General features: G+C 41.1%; 1 protein-coding gene across 4 annotated transcripts in view; it reads right to left on the minus strand.

Moving 5' to 3' along the window:
• LOC137371420 (neutral amino acid uniporter 4-like) overlaps positions 1-16,941 on the minus strand; it is a 452,533-nt gene that overhangs the window by 426,609 nt on the left and 8,983 nt on the right. For all 4 annotated transcript variants that reach the window (XM_068033991.1, XM_068033990.1, XM_068033993.1 and 1 more), the window contains exons 3-4: positions 6,962-7,085; positions 825-915 (exon numbers count right to left, since the gene is read on the minus strand). In XM_068033991.1, the coding sequence (XP_067890092.1) occupies positions 825-915; positions 6,962-7,085 (215 nt within the window). The remainder of the gene's footprint in view (positions 1-824; positions 916-6,961; positions 7,086-16,941) is intronic.

The following is a 16,941-nucleotide window of genomic DNA, read 5'->3' on the forward strand; positions in this document are numbered from 1 at the left end:
GCTTGGAACTCTCTTCTGCAAATGGCAATTAATGCCAGGTCAATTGTTCATTTTAAATCTGAGATGGATAGATTTTTGTTAACCAAGGTGTTAAGGGATAGGAGGCAAAGGCAGGTGTATGAAGTTCAGTTGCGGATCAGGTATGATCTCACTGAATGATGGAAAAGTCTTAAGGGGCTAAATGGCCTACTCCTGCTCCTATGTTGATTACTGCATTATGTCTATAATCATTAAAGAATCAACTAGTTATTAGATTTGCTTTCTCTTAAGAATATTGAAAATTGCCTGATTCTAAAAGTCAACACGAGAGAAAGCTCAGCTTTCTGAAGTTGCTTTATGCCTGCAGCATTTAATTTTAAATGATGCAATGCCCATCCCTACTGACATCACTGATGGTCAACTGCAAACATTACTGTCTATGATGCTGAACACTGAATTACCATTTAAAACTCTCCTCCTTCAAATGAGCTTCCACTATACTAGTTCTTGATCAAAGCTTTCTGGAGCTGTGATTTAAGCAAGTTCCATCAACCTTTTTCAGTTATGTTCTTCTAAACCATTTTAGACTGGATTCACCACTTTTTAAAAAAGACACACATACACAAAATATACATAACTAATGAGAAGACAATTCTGTAAGCATGAAAGCGTTTGTAAATGTTATTCATCTGCCTGAAAGTACACGATGATAAATGTAAACCAAATCAATATGCTTCATCTTGCTATCTGCAATGAAAATGACAAATAATTCTTCTAGATCTCTCCAAGCCAAAAAAATTTCAAAAAGACATTGCCCCTTTTGGATAATGCACATTAGCTCTTACCATAAGCCCAGCATTTTTGATTGCAAGTGGCAAACCTAGCAGCCCAGTTCCAATGTTTCCTTTCAACAAATGAATCAATGTTTGGGTAAACCTGCAAGAATATAAAGTGCATAAAACTGTCAAATTCAGATTATCTTATTTAATGTATCAGATGTCTCATTCAAAGCTTAGATGATATTTTTAATTAAATGTAGACTTCATTGATTTCATTAAATGAGGTCCTGGCAAGAGATGTACCAGTTTAGTATTAAAAGGACGTCCTTCGCAAAAAGCTGTCATTAGGGCATTTTGGAAAAAAGAAATTGAGCAGGTCAATACAATACCAGGTTTAAAGAAAAAATAATGACTATTATGTATACAGCACATTGCACAACCTCGAGACATCCCAAAGCCCTTCACTGGCTATGAATTACCTTTATTATTGAAGCAGAAGCACTTATGTCAGCAAATGCATCAGTCAGTTACCATATAGCAAAGTCCCCATTCCAAGTTTAAGGACTTCTCTCAGGTACAGCAGTGTCAGTCACTCCCCTTAACAGTCTAAGCACATTACATTTAGGGGTGTGCCAGAAAAGTACAATATTGTTTAACAATAGTGGTCTGAATTGGATATTTGTGTCAGTCACATGAGTGCTTCATAAATGTATAAGATCATTTGATGTGATTCTGTCAGATAGATATTAAGCTATATTATTTCACCATAGGTAAACAAACATTATCCAGTTCTGATCAAATTCGATCTACAAACTTGTCTTTTTTTGCATCATTCTTCCGGTTACCACCAGCAAGTCTGACAATTATTGACCATCCCTTGTTGCCCTTGAGAAGGCAATAGTTATTCCTGAACTGCTGCAGTCCATATAGTGAAGGTCCTCCCACAATGCTGTTAGTTAAAATTTTTAGGATTTGTCTTCCCATCTAATACAAAATGAACTTACACTACAATATCCCACATCACTGGATCATCTTAATTGACTTAAAGAACTCCCAATTACTCTCCTGCATGCTATTTCAGAGACTGGCCAAAGATTGCCCTCGCAGCTTCCATTTGAAGACCAAACCTTTGCTGGAAATGAACTGCCTGTGGCTCCCTCCAATTTCTTTTATTGCATTTCCTTCTGTTCACAGCCAGAAAGGAAACAAAGACGTCCTTACACAATGGGCATTAAATCATAAAATCATAGAATGATTACAGCACAGAAGAGGGCCATTCAGCCCATCATGTCTGTGCCACCTGAATGCAAGAGCAACTCACTTAGTCCCAGTCTTCCCCAACCACCACCCACTCCTTGTAGCGCTGCAATTTCTCTCCAGGTGTTTAACCAATTCCATTTTGAAAGCTCCGATTATATCTGCCTCCACCATATTCTCAGGTAGGGCATTCCAGACCCTAACCACTCACTGCGTTAAAAAGTTTTTCATGTTGATGTTGATTATTTTTCCAATCATCTTATATCGGTGTCCTCTGGTTCTTGACCCTTCCGCCAATGAGCACAGTTTCTCTCTATCTACTCTGTCTAGACCCATGATCTGGAACACTTGTGTCAAATCTCCTCTCAACCTTCTCTTCTCGAAGGAATACAATCCCAGCTTCTCCAATCTATCCATGTAACTGAAGTCTCTCATCCCTGGAACCATTCTCATGAACCATTCTGCACCCTCTGTAAAAGACTTCCTTCCTAATGAGTAGTGCCAGAATTGGAAGATACCTCAGTTGAGGCTGAACCAGCGTTTTATAAAGGTTCATCATAACTTCCTTGCTTTTGTACTCTATGCCTCTATTTATAAAGCCATATGCCTTTTTAACCACCTTCTCAACCTGCCCTGCCATTTTCAAGGATTTGTGCACATATACCCCAAGTCTCTTTGTTCCTGCACCCACCCACCCCCCGCCCCACCTTTAGAATTGTGCCTTTTATTTTATATTGCCTCTCTTCAGTCTTCCTATCAAAATGTACCACTTGGCACTCATCTGCATTAAATTTCATCTTCCATGTGTCCCCCATTCCAGCAACCTGTTATGCCTCCTGAAGTCTATCACAATAATTCTCAAAGTTAACAATACTTCCAAGCTTTGTCTCATCTGCAAATTTTGAAACAGCACCCGAACTACCTCCTCTTTAAAGGTAGCCCATCACAGTTTTGCCTGCTAATCTGATTCCAACTTACCTTGGACAGATCTAACCTAAATCTTATGAAATGATCACTGCTTATTATATACAGTCTATGGAGAAACAAAGCCAACATTTTGAAATACCCAACAACTCACTGCACTTTGTTTTGTTAAAAAAACTTGCACAAATATAATGTTTTAAAACCCAATTAAAAGTAACTTCTCCATTAACCAATCACCTGCCTCCACACCCCAACCTTTATGGCAAATGGGCAGAAGAAATCCAAAGTGTAGTCCCACAAACCGTGATAGGTTCTTTCTGCATGAATGAGTCAAGATGGGCCTCATGACCTTCATGATCTGTATCTGTCTTTTAATTTTTTTTTTCGAAAATCAACATACTTTAGCAACATTCCATTTAACGGATACACCATCTTTTATCTTCTTTACACATCCAAAATGGTTTGTATCAGCCATCTACTAGCTCAGTTAGTCAATAAATCCAAAACCTTCTGAATCTGCTTCCATTCTCCCTCATTATTTCTCCTTCTTATTTAGACATCATCTGGAAATCCGAAAATCATGTCTGCTACATCCTGCACAAATCATTCCTGGATACAAAATATAAGGATTCCAAGTGCAATCTTTGGCAGTACTTTACTTGTAACCTTAATCACATTCTCAAAAGTTTCTGTATAGGGTTTCCCTGTTTCCTGTTTTTAAAGCCAATTTTCTATCCGGTGACATACCCAACTTCTGATTCTAAGACTATTTTTTACCTGTCATAATTGGTGATGTAAAACCTTGTCAAATGATTTCTGAAAATCCAAGTAGAAAACACCAACCGCATTTCCTTTGTCCACCACACCAACAATTACTTCAAAAACTCAGTAGATTAAACATCTAGTTCTGAATCTATGCAGATTGTCTCAACCAATGTTTGGTTTTTCAAATGCTCATTCACTACAGCTCTCACAACCTCTTGAAGCTTGAATACAAATCAATATTTTTCAGGTTTTATTTACCCTGTCATTCCTGCTCAGACAGGGTACAAGAGAAAAAAATTATCATCTCAATCCCTAACGCTCTCTTTGTATTGAAATGAAGACTTATTCTTTTCCATTATTCCAAAAGATGAACATCTGGGCCACCTTAGGCTTCTCTTCCTCCTACAATTTACAGCCTTTTAAAACTCAAGCTTAGTATCACCTAACCATTGCTTCTTACCTCACTTTCTCTCATAGACTTGAACCTGTCCTACACAACTAGCCTTGGTTTCAGCTGAATGTTTGCTTCTAAAAAGAAAATTCGAAAAATTGCAATTCAAAAATAAATTGCAAGTATCTAAATAGGCCCAGTCTGTAAAAAGCGACAAAGCAATATTAAGCTACCCAAATCACTCATTCATAGAATCATAGAAAGTTTAAGGCACAGAAAGAGGCCACTTGGCCCATTGTGTCTGTGCTGGCTGAAAAACGATCCACCTATTCTAATCCCACCTTCCAACATTAGCCCTGCAGCTTACGGGACTTGAGGTGCATATCCAGACTCCTTTTGAATGAGTTGAGGGTCTCTGCCTCAATTACCCTTTCAGGGAGTGAGTTCCAGACCATCACCACCCTCTGGTTGAAAAGGTTTTTCCTCATTCCCCCCCTCTAATTTTTCTACCAATCACTTTAAATCTATGCCGCCTAGTCACTGAACTCTCTGCTAAGGTGAATAGACCCTTCACATCCACTCTATCTAGGCCCCTCAAAACTTTGTACATTTCAATCAGATCGCCCCTCAGCCTTTGCTGTTCCAAGGAGAACAACCCCAGCCTATCCAATCTTACTTCATAGCTGCATTTTTCCAGTCTTGGCAACTTCATAAATCTCCTCTGTATCCTCCCTAGTGCAATTACATCCTTTCTGTAATGAGGTGACCAGAACTGCACACAGTACTCAAGTTGTGGCATAACCAATGAATTATACAGTTCCAGCTCTTGTATTCTATACCTCGGCTAATAAAGGAAAGGATTCGATACGCCTTCTTAACCACCTTATCGACCTGTCCTACTACCTTCAGGCATCTGTGGACATTCACTCCAAGGTCCCTTACTTCCTCTACACTTCTCAGTATTTTCCAATTAGTCGTGTATTCCTTTGCCTTATTTGACCTCCCCAAATGCATCACCTCACACTTCTCCGGGTTGAATTCCATTTGCCATTTTTCTGCCCATCTGGCCAAACCATCAATATCTCCCTGCAGCCTACAGCTATCCTCCTCGCTATCTTTGTGTCATCCGCAAACTTCTTAATCATGCCCACTAAATTTACGTCCAAATTATTAACATAAACTACAAAAAGCAGGGGACCCAGTACTGAGCCCTGTGGAACGCCACTGGAAACAGCCCGCCAGTTGCTAAAATAGCCGCCAACAATTACCCTTTGTTTCCTGTCACTGAGCCAATTTTGTATCCACCTTGCTGCATTTCCCTGGATCCCATGGGATTTTATTTTTTTTAATCAGTCTGCCATGTCAAAAGCCTTACTAAAATCCATGTAGACTATATCAACTCCACTACCCTCGTCTATCTTCCTTGTTACTTCTTCAAAAAAATTCGATCAAGTTGGTCAAACAGGATCTTCCCTTAACAAATCCATGCTGACTATCCTTGATTAACCTGTGCCTTTCTAAGTGACAGTTTATCCTGTCTCTCAGAATAGATTCCAATAATTTTCCCACTACGGAGTTTAGACTGACTGGCCTGGATCCATTCAGTCAATCCTTCGCTCCCTTTTTAAACAGAGGTATAACGTTAACAATTCTCCCATCCTCCGGCACCACACCTGTATCCAATGAGGACTGGAAAATGATGGTTAGACCCTCTGCTATTGCCTCTTGCTTCTTTTAACAGCCCAGGATAGATTTCATCTGGCCCTGGTAATTTATCAACTTTCAAGGATGCTAATTCCATTAATACTTCCTCTCTCCCTCTGTTCCTCACATCCAATACTTCACACTCTTCCTCATTAACTACAATATCTGCATCGTCCCCCTCTCACTCTTTTGTGAAGACAGACGCAAAGTATTCATTAAGAACCATACTAATATTTCCGCTGCTATACATAGGTTACCTTTTTGGTCTTTTATGGGTCCTACTCTCGCCTGAGTTATGCTCTTACTCTTAACGTATTGATAAAACATCTTTGGGTTCAGCTTGATTTTGCTTGCCAATATTCTCTCTTTACTTTCCTAATTTCCTTTTTGGATTTCACCCCTCCACTTTCTACACTCCTCTCAGCTTTCTGTAGTATTGAGTTCTCGGTGTCAGACATAAACTTTCCTTTTCTGCATTATCTTACCCTGTAAGCTCCTTGACATCCATGAGGCTCTAGATTTGGCCGCCTCACCCTTTTTCTTTGCGGGAACATGTTTAGCCTGAACCCCTTGAACGTCCCCTTTGAATTCCTCCCACTGTTCTGACACTGATTTACCTTCAAGTAGCTGTTTCCAGTCCACTTTCGCTAAATCACCCCTCAGTTTAGTAAAATTGGCCTTGCCCCAATTGAGAACTCTAAACTCCTGTCTGTCCTTTTCCATAATTATGTTAAAACTACTAACAACAAACCAGGAATTGCACTTAGGACTTAATTTTTTAGGCCCAGTTACCTGAACTAAATGAAGGCAACAGAGGCACACAACTGGCCTTTTAACCCTGCATTGGCACAGGGAGGAAAATGAAATATCAAACTTTGTATTTTGTTCCTGATTGCTATCCTGCAACTTCTGTTCAAAAATACAAGTGTGAAAACTAGCTGGGCACAAGATTGGGCATTCAGTTGTGATGCTATTCAGTTATACTTTCTGCTGATGCATCATTCCTTTGACAATAACAGTTAATTTGGTGCAGTAGTGGGGAATGATAAACTACAATCAAATCAATGCTTTCAGGAAAGGAGAACAGGAAAAAAAAGTTTTTAAAAATGTTACAATAAAACAGAAAACATCTAACTAAATTATTAAGATAACAAGCACTTACGAGATGCCCTCTTCATCAACAGGTTGTCGTAGATGTAAATCTGTTAATTCAGGTTCTTGCTCTTCATCTGATACACCTTCAGAACTATGAGCAACTTCTATTAGAGGTTTCATAACGTCCATGTCTGCAACACCAATCAAGCAAAGCACAAATAAATTTCTGTATTTTCACTATTACAGTATATTTTTGGTTTAATCCGGATTCATGCATTCCGCAGATAACAGCAACAGAGAATTGGAAAAGAACATGCAGCCCATGTTGCTGGTCTGTTCAAATTTGTATGTCATCCTTTCCATAGGGCATTGGGAACTTAGTTAAAGAGAAAACTAACCCACCACGCACTTTTATGAAAAAAAAGCAAAATACTGTGGATTCTGGAAATTTGAAATAAAAACAGAAAATGTTAAAGGCAGACATGATTTTCTAAAAATAAGTATTTCTAGGTGTTAAGAATATACAGTTGTAAAATTGGTAATACCTCAAGAGCAACAACAGCAATTTTACATGCACAGTATAAAAATACAGCAACATGTAAAGCTGTCCTAAAAACAACTTTGCAAAGTCCCTCAATAATGCGTGAAAAAGATTGTTGAATTACGAATATAGGAATAGAAGCTGACCATTCAGTATATTGGGACTACTCTACTCTGCCCTTGTTGCAAAACATGGTAATTCTATCCTTTTACAGAATGTCCATTGATACCACTATGTCAGCAAATGAGTTGGATGCACAGAAGGACAACTGGCAGGACTCAAGTAAAGTATATTCACACAGTGCAAAACAGCAAACAGTGTGAGTCTACTTAGAGAGTTTCTATGAAATTTAGCAAACAAAATTCATGGTCAAAACTACAACTACTCCTGATAAAAGCAGGGCAAATTCTCCAACTAAATGCAGTGAGTGGAAGGCAGTTAAATAATACAAATTAATTATTTCTCCAGAAAATTGCAATCAGGAGTCTGCCCTGCCACAGCACTAAAACGGCTCATTCACAAATGACATCCTGTGTAACTGTGACAAAAGTAATCTACCCCTCCTCATCCTTCTCGATCTGCGCCTTTGATGCAGTTGACCACGCTCCTCCAATGCGGCCACTGCATCATACAGCTGGGTGGAACTGCACTCATTTGGTTCCATTCTTATCAATCCAGTTGTAGCCAGAGTATCATCTGCAATGGCTTTGCTTTCCATTCCTGTACCCTTACTTCTGGTATCTCCCAAGTATCTATCGACAACCCTCTTCTTTTTCTTATCTACATGCTTTTCCTCTGCGATGCCATCCAAAAATCAATCATATATACGTTAACACCCACCACCACCTCACGCAACCTCTCTACTGTCTCTAAATTGCCAAACTGCTTGTCTGACTTCCAGTACAGGAGTAGCAGAAATTTCCTCCATCTAAATATTGGGAAGACCAAAGTCACTGTCTACGGTCCCGGTCACAAACTCCATTCTCTAGCCACTTACTCCACCCTGGCAGCTGTCTGAGGCTGAAACAACCTGTTGGCAACCTGGTGTCATATTTGACCCCAAGATAAGCTTACCCATACCATCACTGAGAGTGCCTATCCTTACCTCCGTAACAATGCCACTTCTACCCCTGCCTTACCCATATGCTGATGAAACTGGTATCTCATGCCTAGTTACCTCTAGACTTGACAATTCCAATGCACTCCTGGCCGGTCTCCCGTCTTCCACCCACCATAAACTTAAAACTCATCCAAAACTCTGCTCTCCATATCCTAACTAGCATCACCCATGTTCACTGATCTGCCCTCGCTCACCGTTAAACAATGCTTCAAGTTTAAAACTCTTGCTAAAAGTCTCCACCTCTTTTTCCTTCATTAAGATGATCCTTAAAATCTACTCTAAATCAAGCTTTTGGTCATCTGCCTTAATATCTGCTTAAAAGGCTTAGTGTTAAATTTAGTTTGATAACGCTCCGTGAATGCTTTGGGACATTTTACTTTGTTAAAAGGTGCTACACAAATGCAAAGTGTTGTTGTCTAGTGGATAGCAACATACAAAATATGTGCGTAAAATCAATTCCAATCACTTACAGAATTGCAGTTTCTCGGCATGACTGCCAAGGGAATTACCCAATCATCTCCATTCTGGCCAGGAATAGTGCTGTCACAATATGCAGCCATCTTTGTAATTCCAATTTCCTGCATTATTTTTTAAATATGCCTAACTATCTGATTTAAGTATTTGCTGCCCCTTTAAACTCCTTACCTGACACGACATCTACAACGTTCTGGGCCAATGCATTGCATAGTATCTCAAAAAGATTTTAACTGGATCACTTCTAAGCGGCATAAGTCAACTTTGAAGGTTATTTCACCTTGTTCTGTACTGCCTCACTAGAAAGAATAATACCGTTAGCACACTGTCAATTCCGTTCATTATCTTCAACATCTTAATCTGATTGCTTATCATCTCCAGGGGAGGGGGAGGGGCTGGGAGAAGAGGGGGAAGAAGAGGGGGGTTGGGGCGGGGGAGAGGAGGGGGGCTGGGGCAGGAGAGGAAGGGCTGGGGGATTTTGCTGCCAACAGCTTTTCTCGAGAATGAAAAGTGTCAAATCAAGTTCAAGAGCTCTCCTGAGAAATGGACGTTATCCCAAATACTCCACATCACTACTTCATGTGTGCCGGCAGACACCGACTACTTGTGCAAGCAAAAACAATGCCAGCAACCGCACTAAATCAGTGTTCAACATAGCGTCGAGAAACTAAGTTAATAAACTTTATCTTTCCAAAATTTGCTCACCGACCCCCTATGTAAGAAGAAATGGTTATGAGGCCCCTCACACAAAAAGACTGGACACCCCTGCTATAGACTACAAGATCAGCAAAAGGGAGACAAATTGCTCTGAACAAACTGGAAGTGTATAGGAGAACAAGATTATTATTTGAATGGGTAGATATAACCAGCAAAATATACATTGGATAATCTCAGAATCAAGGTTGTTTCATCGAACACATGACCAATTCTTGCCCCAGTGTGTTATGAAAACTGCAAGAGGCAATATGACACTGAATTTACAGCACAGCAATGTTTATGCTCCACACGAGCCTCTTACCACCCAATCTCATATCATACTAGTCCTTTCCCCTTCATGAACTTAAATAGTTTCCCCTTAAATATATTTATGCTATTTGTCTCAACTACGTCTTGCGAGCTGGTATTCATAAGTAACTCAGAAAATGACAAGAAATGGAAGTCGTAGCATCTGGGCCGTGCAGGGGGGCGGGGAGTGGCGGGCTGAGATAGCAACCACCTAGTCTAACATTACGCAGAGTCAGAAATACCCAAGATCGGGAACCAGTCACTACATCATTTTCAAGGGGCTAAACTTAATTTATGAATGAAACAACTGAAGCAATTAGATAGAAGGTTTTTCAACACTTCAGTGGAAAATAAATGGAACACTTTTAAAAAGGTATAAAGTAGGACAAATACATACCCAAAACTAACAAGCTTGAACCTAAAAGAATCAGCAAGCACATTAAGTGAGGTAGGGGGGAAATGGCATGCAGATTCTATATGGAGAAAAGAGAAGGGGCTCACTAGAATAAACACAAGAAATACCTGGAAGTAAATGAGATGCTGAAGATAAGCCTAATAGCGAAACAAAAATATTTCAGTACAACAGCAGTCGAGCAATTAGAGCAAACAGGCTTGAAAAGGATGACAAATGCAAAACAATAACTATCCTAAATGAATACTCCAAAGTATTTGCAAGGGGAGCCAAGGAAAACATGCTGCCCTCTACAAATAAAGATTTCCCAAGTAAAATTAATGATTTTGTGATGAATGATATAGAATTTCTAGACCAGCTATTTAGGTTCAATGCAAATAATTCTTCAGGATATGTGGTATTTATTTTATCATTCTGAAAAGACAGGGGAACACAATCATTATGAGGGGATTGATGGACAGAGGAAGTATCTGAAGATTTGGAAGAGTCTTATGTGCAGGCCATGTTGATAACGAGTGACAGAAGACACAGGCAAACGCAAACCCATTAGCCTTGCTTTCGTTGCATCTAATAGAATTGATCAGGAGTAAATTGAGGATGATCTGTACAGTAACAATGTAGGACAGTCAATGGATTTAGATTTCACCTAATCAATCTAGCTGGATTCCTGGAGTAAATGACAACCCATGTGAGCTGTGGTAAGCTCTATAACGTGGTGAACCTTGACTTTCAAAATGTATTTAATGAAGTTCCACAAGAAATGCAATGACAATTTTTTTAAATTCTTTCATGGGATGTGGGTTTCGCTGGTTAGGCTAGCATTTATTGCCCATCCCTAATTGCCCTTGAGAAGGTGGTGTTGAGCTGCCTTCTCGAACCGCTGCAGTCCACATGTGAAGTAGGTACACCCACAGTGCTGTTCGGGAGTTCCAGGATTTTGACCCAGCGACAGTGAAGGAACAGCGATACCGTTCCAAATCAGGATGACGTGTGGCTTGGAGGGGAACTTGCAGGTGGTGGCGTTCCCATGCATTTTCAGCCCTTGTCCTTCTAGGTGGTAGAGGTTGCAGGTTTGAAAGGTGCTGTCTAAGGAGCTTTGGTGCGTTGCTGCAGTGCAACTTGTAGATAGTACACACTGCTGCCACTGTGCGTTGGTGGTGGAGGGAGTGAATGTTTGTAGATGGGGTGCCCATCAAGTGGACTACTTTGTCCTGGATGGTGTCCAGCTTGAGTGTTGTTGGAGCTGCACCCATCCAGGCAAGTGGAGAGTATTCCATCACACTCCTGACTTGTGCCTGTAGATGGTAGACAGGCTTTGGAGAGTCAAGAGGTGAGTTAGTTGCTGCAGGATTCCTAGCCTCTGACCTGCTCTTGTAGCCACAGAATTTATATGGCTACTCCAGGTCAGTCGCTGGTCAATGGTAACCCCCAGGATGTTGATAGTGGGGGATTCAGCGATCGTAATGCCATTGAATGTCGAGGGTAGAGGAGTAGATTCTCTCTTGTTTGAGATGGTCATTGCCTGGCACTGGTGTGGCACGAATGTCACTTGCCACTTATCAGCCCTAGCCTGGATATTGTCCAGGTCGTGCTGCATTTCTACATGGACTGCTTCAGTATCTGAGTAGTTGCAAATGGTGCTGAACACTGTGCAATCATCAGCGGACGTCCCCACTACTGACCTTATGATTGAAGGAAGGTCATTGATGAAGCAGCTGAAGATGGTTGGGCCGAGGACACGACCCTGAGGAACTCCTGCAGTGAGTATTTTTTTTAAGAGATACAGCACTGAAACAGGCCCTTCGGCCCACCAAGTCTGTGCTGACCAACAACCACCCATTTATACTAATCCTACGTTAATCCCATATTCCCTACCACATCCCCACCTTCCCTCAATTCTCCTACCACCTACCTACACTAGGGGCAATTTACAATGGCCAATTTACCCATCAACCTGCAAGTCTTTGGCTGTGGGAGGAAACCGGAGCACCCGGCGGAAACCCACGCGGTCACAGGGAGAACTTGCAAACTCCACACAGGCAGTACCCAGAACTGAACCCGTGTCGCTGGAGCTGTGAGGCTGCGGTGCTAACCACTGCGTCACTGTGCCGCCCATGATGTATTGGAGCTGAGATGATTGACCTCCAACAACCACAACCATCTTCCTTTGTGCTAGGTATGACTCCAACCAGCAGAGAGCTTTCCCCCCCAATTCCCATTGACTCCAGTTTTGCTGGGGCTCCTTGATGCCATACTCCATCAAATGCTGTCTTGTTGCTATTAAGCCATTCATGGTGATGGATGTTGAAGTGCCCCACCCAGAATACATTCTGCGCCCTTGCCACCCTCACTGCTTCCTCCAAGTGCTGTTCAACATGAAGCAGCACTGATTCATCAGGGGTGGGGGGGTGGGGGGAGTGGGGGCGGGGCAGTCGGTGGTCATCTGCAGGAGGTTTCCTTGCCCATGTTTGACTTGATACCATTAGACTTCATGTGGTCCAGAATTGATGTTGAGGACTCCCAGGGCAACTCCCTCCCGACTGTATACCACTGCCCTGCTGGTGGAACAGGACATACCTGGTGATGGCAATGGTGGTGTCTGGGACATTGCCTGGAAGGTATGATTCGGTGAGTATGACTAGGTCAGGCTGTTGCTTGACTAATCTGTGGGACAGCTCTCCCAACTTTGGCACAAGCCCCCAGATGTCACTAAGGAGGACTTTGCAAGGTCAACAGGGCTGGGTTTGTCGTCGTCGTTTCCGGTGCCTAAGTCGATGCTGGGTGGTCTGTCCAACTTCATTCCTCATCGACTTTGTAGTGTTATGATACAACTGATTGACCTGATAGGATATTTCAGAGGGCATGTAAGAGTCAACCACATTGCTGTGGGTCTGGAGTCACATGTAGACCAGACCAGGTAAGGACAGCAGATTTCCTTCCCTAAGGGACATTAGTGAACCAGATGGGTTTTTACAACAATCAACAATAGTTTCATGGCCAGATTTACTAACTGAATTCAATTCCACCTTCTGCCATGGTGGGATTCGAACCCATACCCCCAGAGCAATACCCTGGGTCTCTGGATTACTAGTCGAGTAACAATACCACTACGCCACCGCCTCACCCTCCTGAGATTCAAAAGAATTCAGGAATAAAACCTGGTAATGGTTAATAAAATTGTCAGAGGATGATATCAGAGTTGGATGAAGAACGGAGTGTGGTGCTTCAGGGTTCAATGCTGGGACCACGACTGTTTCTAATTTGCATTGACAAGCTTTACTGAGAAACTCAATGCAAAGTCGTAACATCTGCAAATGATGCCAATCTTAGAAGGGCGATGAAATTAAAATTACCAAATGAACAGAACAGAAGCAGATGAATGTAAAGATCTACTTAGGTAGGAAAAGTAGACAGCACGAGTACTCACGAATGGTGTTCAAATAGCTAAATGATGAAGTTAAGAGACATAGAAGCAACAGTAGACTTGATGCCAAACAAATCCAACCAACGCACAGCAGCAATCAATAAAGTCATAGCCCAAGCAAGAGAATAAGTTAGAAGAGACAACCTTGAACACCCTGTCCAATCCAGATATTTTCAAGGGCTGGAGGAAATGCAATAAGACTAATCTCCAGTGTCATTTGTTTGAGTATTGAGAAAAATCTGGTGAAATTTTTTCAACCTGGAAAGGTGATGTGAAAGAAATGATCTTATAGCGCTATATAAAATTGTTAAAGGTATGGAAAAAGTTAACCCAGAATACATTAAATTAAATTTCTGGAGTAAAACTCGGGGGCACAGATTCAAATGAAGCAATGGTACTTTTAAGACAGATATCGGGAAATTTTTAACAACGAATAATCAACATATGGAATAACTTCCAAAGTAGCGTCGGCAAAAACCTTTGAACTATTTAAAAACAGCTGGATCTTGCAATGGTGGTTAATTATATTTAATTGTATGTAAGTGGTATTCATTAACTAGGGGTTAACTATCCTTCACCACCTGGCTTTCTGAAATAGAACAATGGAGGGGTGGTATTAGGATCATCAAATGGATTGAGACATCAAAATGGAATGAGGAAGGGCATTAAGCCCAAGTTACCAGCTGAGCATAACACTTAAAATAATTTCTGCATGGAAAATCACAATGTCATGAAAACGTGTTATGCTGAATGATGATTTTTAATTCATCCGTTTTAAAAGGAAAGTTACAATCTTCCATTCAACTTATAAAAAGAAAGCAGCTAAGATGGACACCACAATTTGCATTGAAATACCCCACATTACAAGGTATCGAGGTGGAGGTGCATGTCTGAATAGCCCTCATCCAGCATAAATGGCTTAAGCAGCTGAATGAGCTATCTGGTATCGCTTTAATTATTAAGACATGCAAAGCCACCTTGGAACATTACTGGTGGAGACAAACTTCCAGGGGTAAACATTGAAACAATAGGAACTGAGAGAGATTGAAATTCTGAGTCTTGGATCTCAAAGTACAAAAGAGAATACACTGGGTTAATCGTGACAGTCTCTCCACCTGTGAGAAAACTTGGGAGTTTCTTTTGGACACATCAGACAAGCATCTGCGCTAACGAGTGCAAAACCCAAATGGGCTGTCTCTCTCTCTTTCCAGGTAACACTAAGTTCCGAACCCTGGCTATGGGCAGCAAAACATCCAAGTCTATCATTGCTGCAGACAGAGACTCCAGGGAGAAAAGCATCAACATCAGTATCTCCAAGAAAACCCTGCACTAGGTGGTCACCTTTACCAACCAGAAACGTCAGGACCACGAATTCATAAAGACCACTGAATTATCAGATGCCACTGACTATATATTCTTTTATTTGTTCTGAACTCTAACCAACCAATCTATTCTTCATCACTCTGTAACCTATTTGTGTGTGTGTGTTACTCTCATGTGCGTGCTCATGTGTGTGTGTATGTAAATGTGAAAGTTGAAGTGTAGTTTTTTTTAAACTTAGATCAGGTTTTCATTTTAAGTACAATAAACTAACATCTTTCTTGTTCAAAACTCATGAAAACCTGTCCGATCGGTTCATGATATTAGCACCTAAAAAGGTTAGACCTTAAAAGGCAACTCTCTGGAGAGGGAGGGAGAGATCACAAGATCACAGAAAAGCAGTGCAGCAAGAGGCTGTGAAAAGAGATCCAACCAAAACAAGGAATGAGCCTACTGCCAATTCTATACTTCAGTTTGCGGCAGCAGAGAACTGAAAGTGACCCACCCACATCCAATCTGAAATCTTAACCACCTGAAATCTACAGTACCTCAACAAGACTAAAAACAACTCAAATCCGCATCTTTAAAATAGACTGTTCTACACTAGGAGATTCATTAGGTTTACCATAAACTACAAACATCTACCACACCTTCAACCCTTACCCTTTGTCTTCTATCTATCTTGAGAATGCATGTCAGAGCGAATGCGTGTGCGTGTGTGGTTTTGCAAACATTTCGGGGAATGAGGACTGCTCAATAAATAGTTAATCTTTTTAAACCTACAAGAAAACCCGGCACTGTCTGTTTATTTGGCAAGTAAAACACTCATAGGTTAACTCATTATTTTAAACAAAACACAATTGTGGTCAGTTGGGAGGTGAACAGTGGAAACCACCCACACTCTTTACCAACTGTTTCTCCTCTACCAATTCTTTTTAATAGAGTCCAAGAGTCATTTGCGGCACAGAGGCGGCCATTCGGCCCATCAAGTCCATACCAGCTCTCCACGGAGCTATGCAGTCAGTTCCACTCCCCAGCTCGATTCCCACAGCCCTGCAAGTCCAATTCTCTCAGGTGGCCATCCAACTTCCTCTTGAAGTCTTTGATCATCTCCGCTTCCACCACCCTTGTGGGCAGCCAGTTCCAGTTCATTACCACTCGCCGCATAAAAAAGTGCTTCTTCATATTCCCCCTGCATATTTTACCCAAAACTTGCAATGTACCATTTGTTAATGGAAACAGTTTTCCCCTTGTCTAACTTATCTAAACCTGTCAAAATGTTGTACACTTCTATTAAATCTCCCCTCAATCTCCTTTGTTCCAAGGAGAACAAATCCAGCTTTTCTAACCCAACCTTGTAAATAAATTCCCCCACCCCAGGAACCATTCTAGTAAATCTCCTCTATATTTTCTGAAGGGCACTCACATCCTTCCTAAAGTGCAGTGACCAGAACTGGACGCAATAATCCTATTGGGGCCAAACCAGTTTTATAAAGGTTCAGCATAAATTCCTTGCTTTTGTATTCAATGCCTCTATTTATAAAGCCCAAAATCCCATATGCTTTAATAACCACTCTCTCAATGTCCCGCCACCTTCAAGTATCAATGCTCATGCACCCCCCAGGTTGCTCTGTTTCTACATACTCCTTAGAACTTTTAGATTCTGGTATAACATTTCCATCTGTTGAAATTACATTCCCTACCTTAACATTTTTTGTATGTAGTACACAATCCTGAAAATGTCCACATGG

This window comes from Heterodontus francisci, chromosome 6, assembly GCF_036365525.1.
Source record: "Heterodontus francisci isolate sHetFra1 chromosome 6, sHetFra1.hap1, whole genome shotgun sequence".
Lineage (NCBI taxonomy): Eukaryota > Metazoa > Chordata > Chondrichthyes > Heterodontiformes > Heterodontidae > Heterodontus > Heterodontus francisci.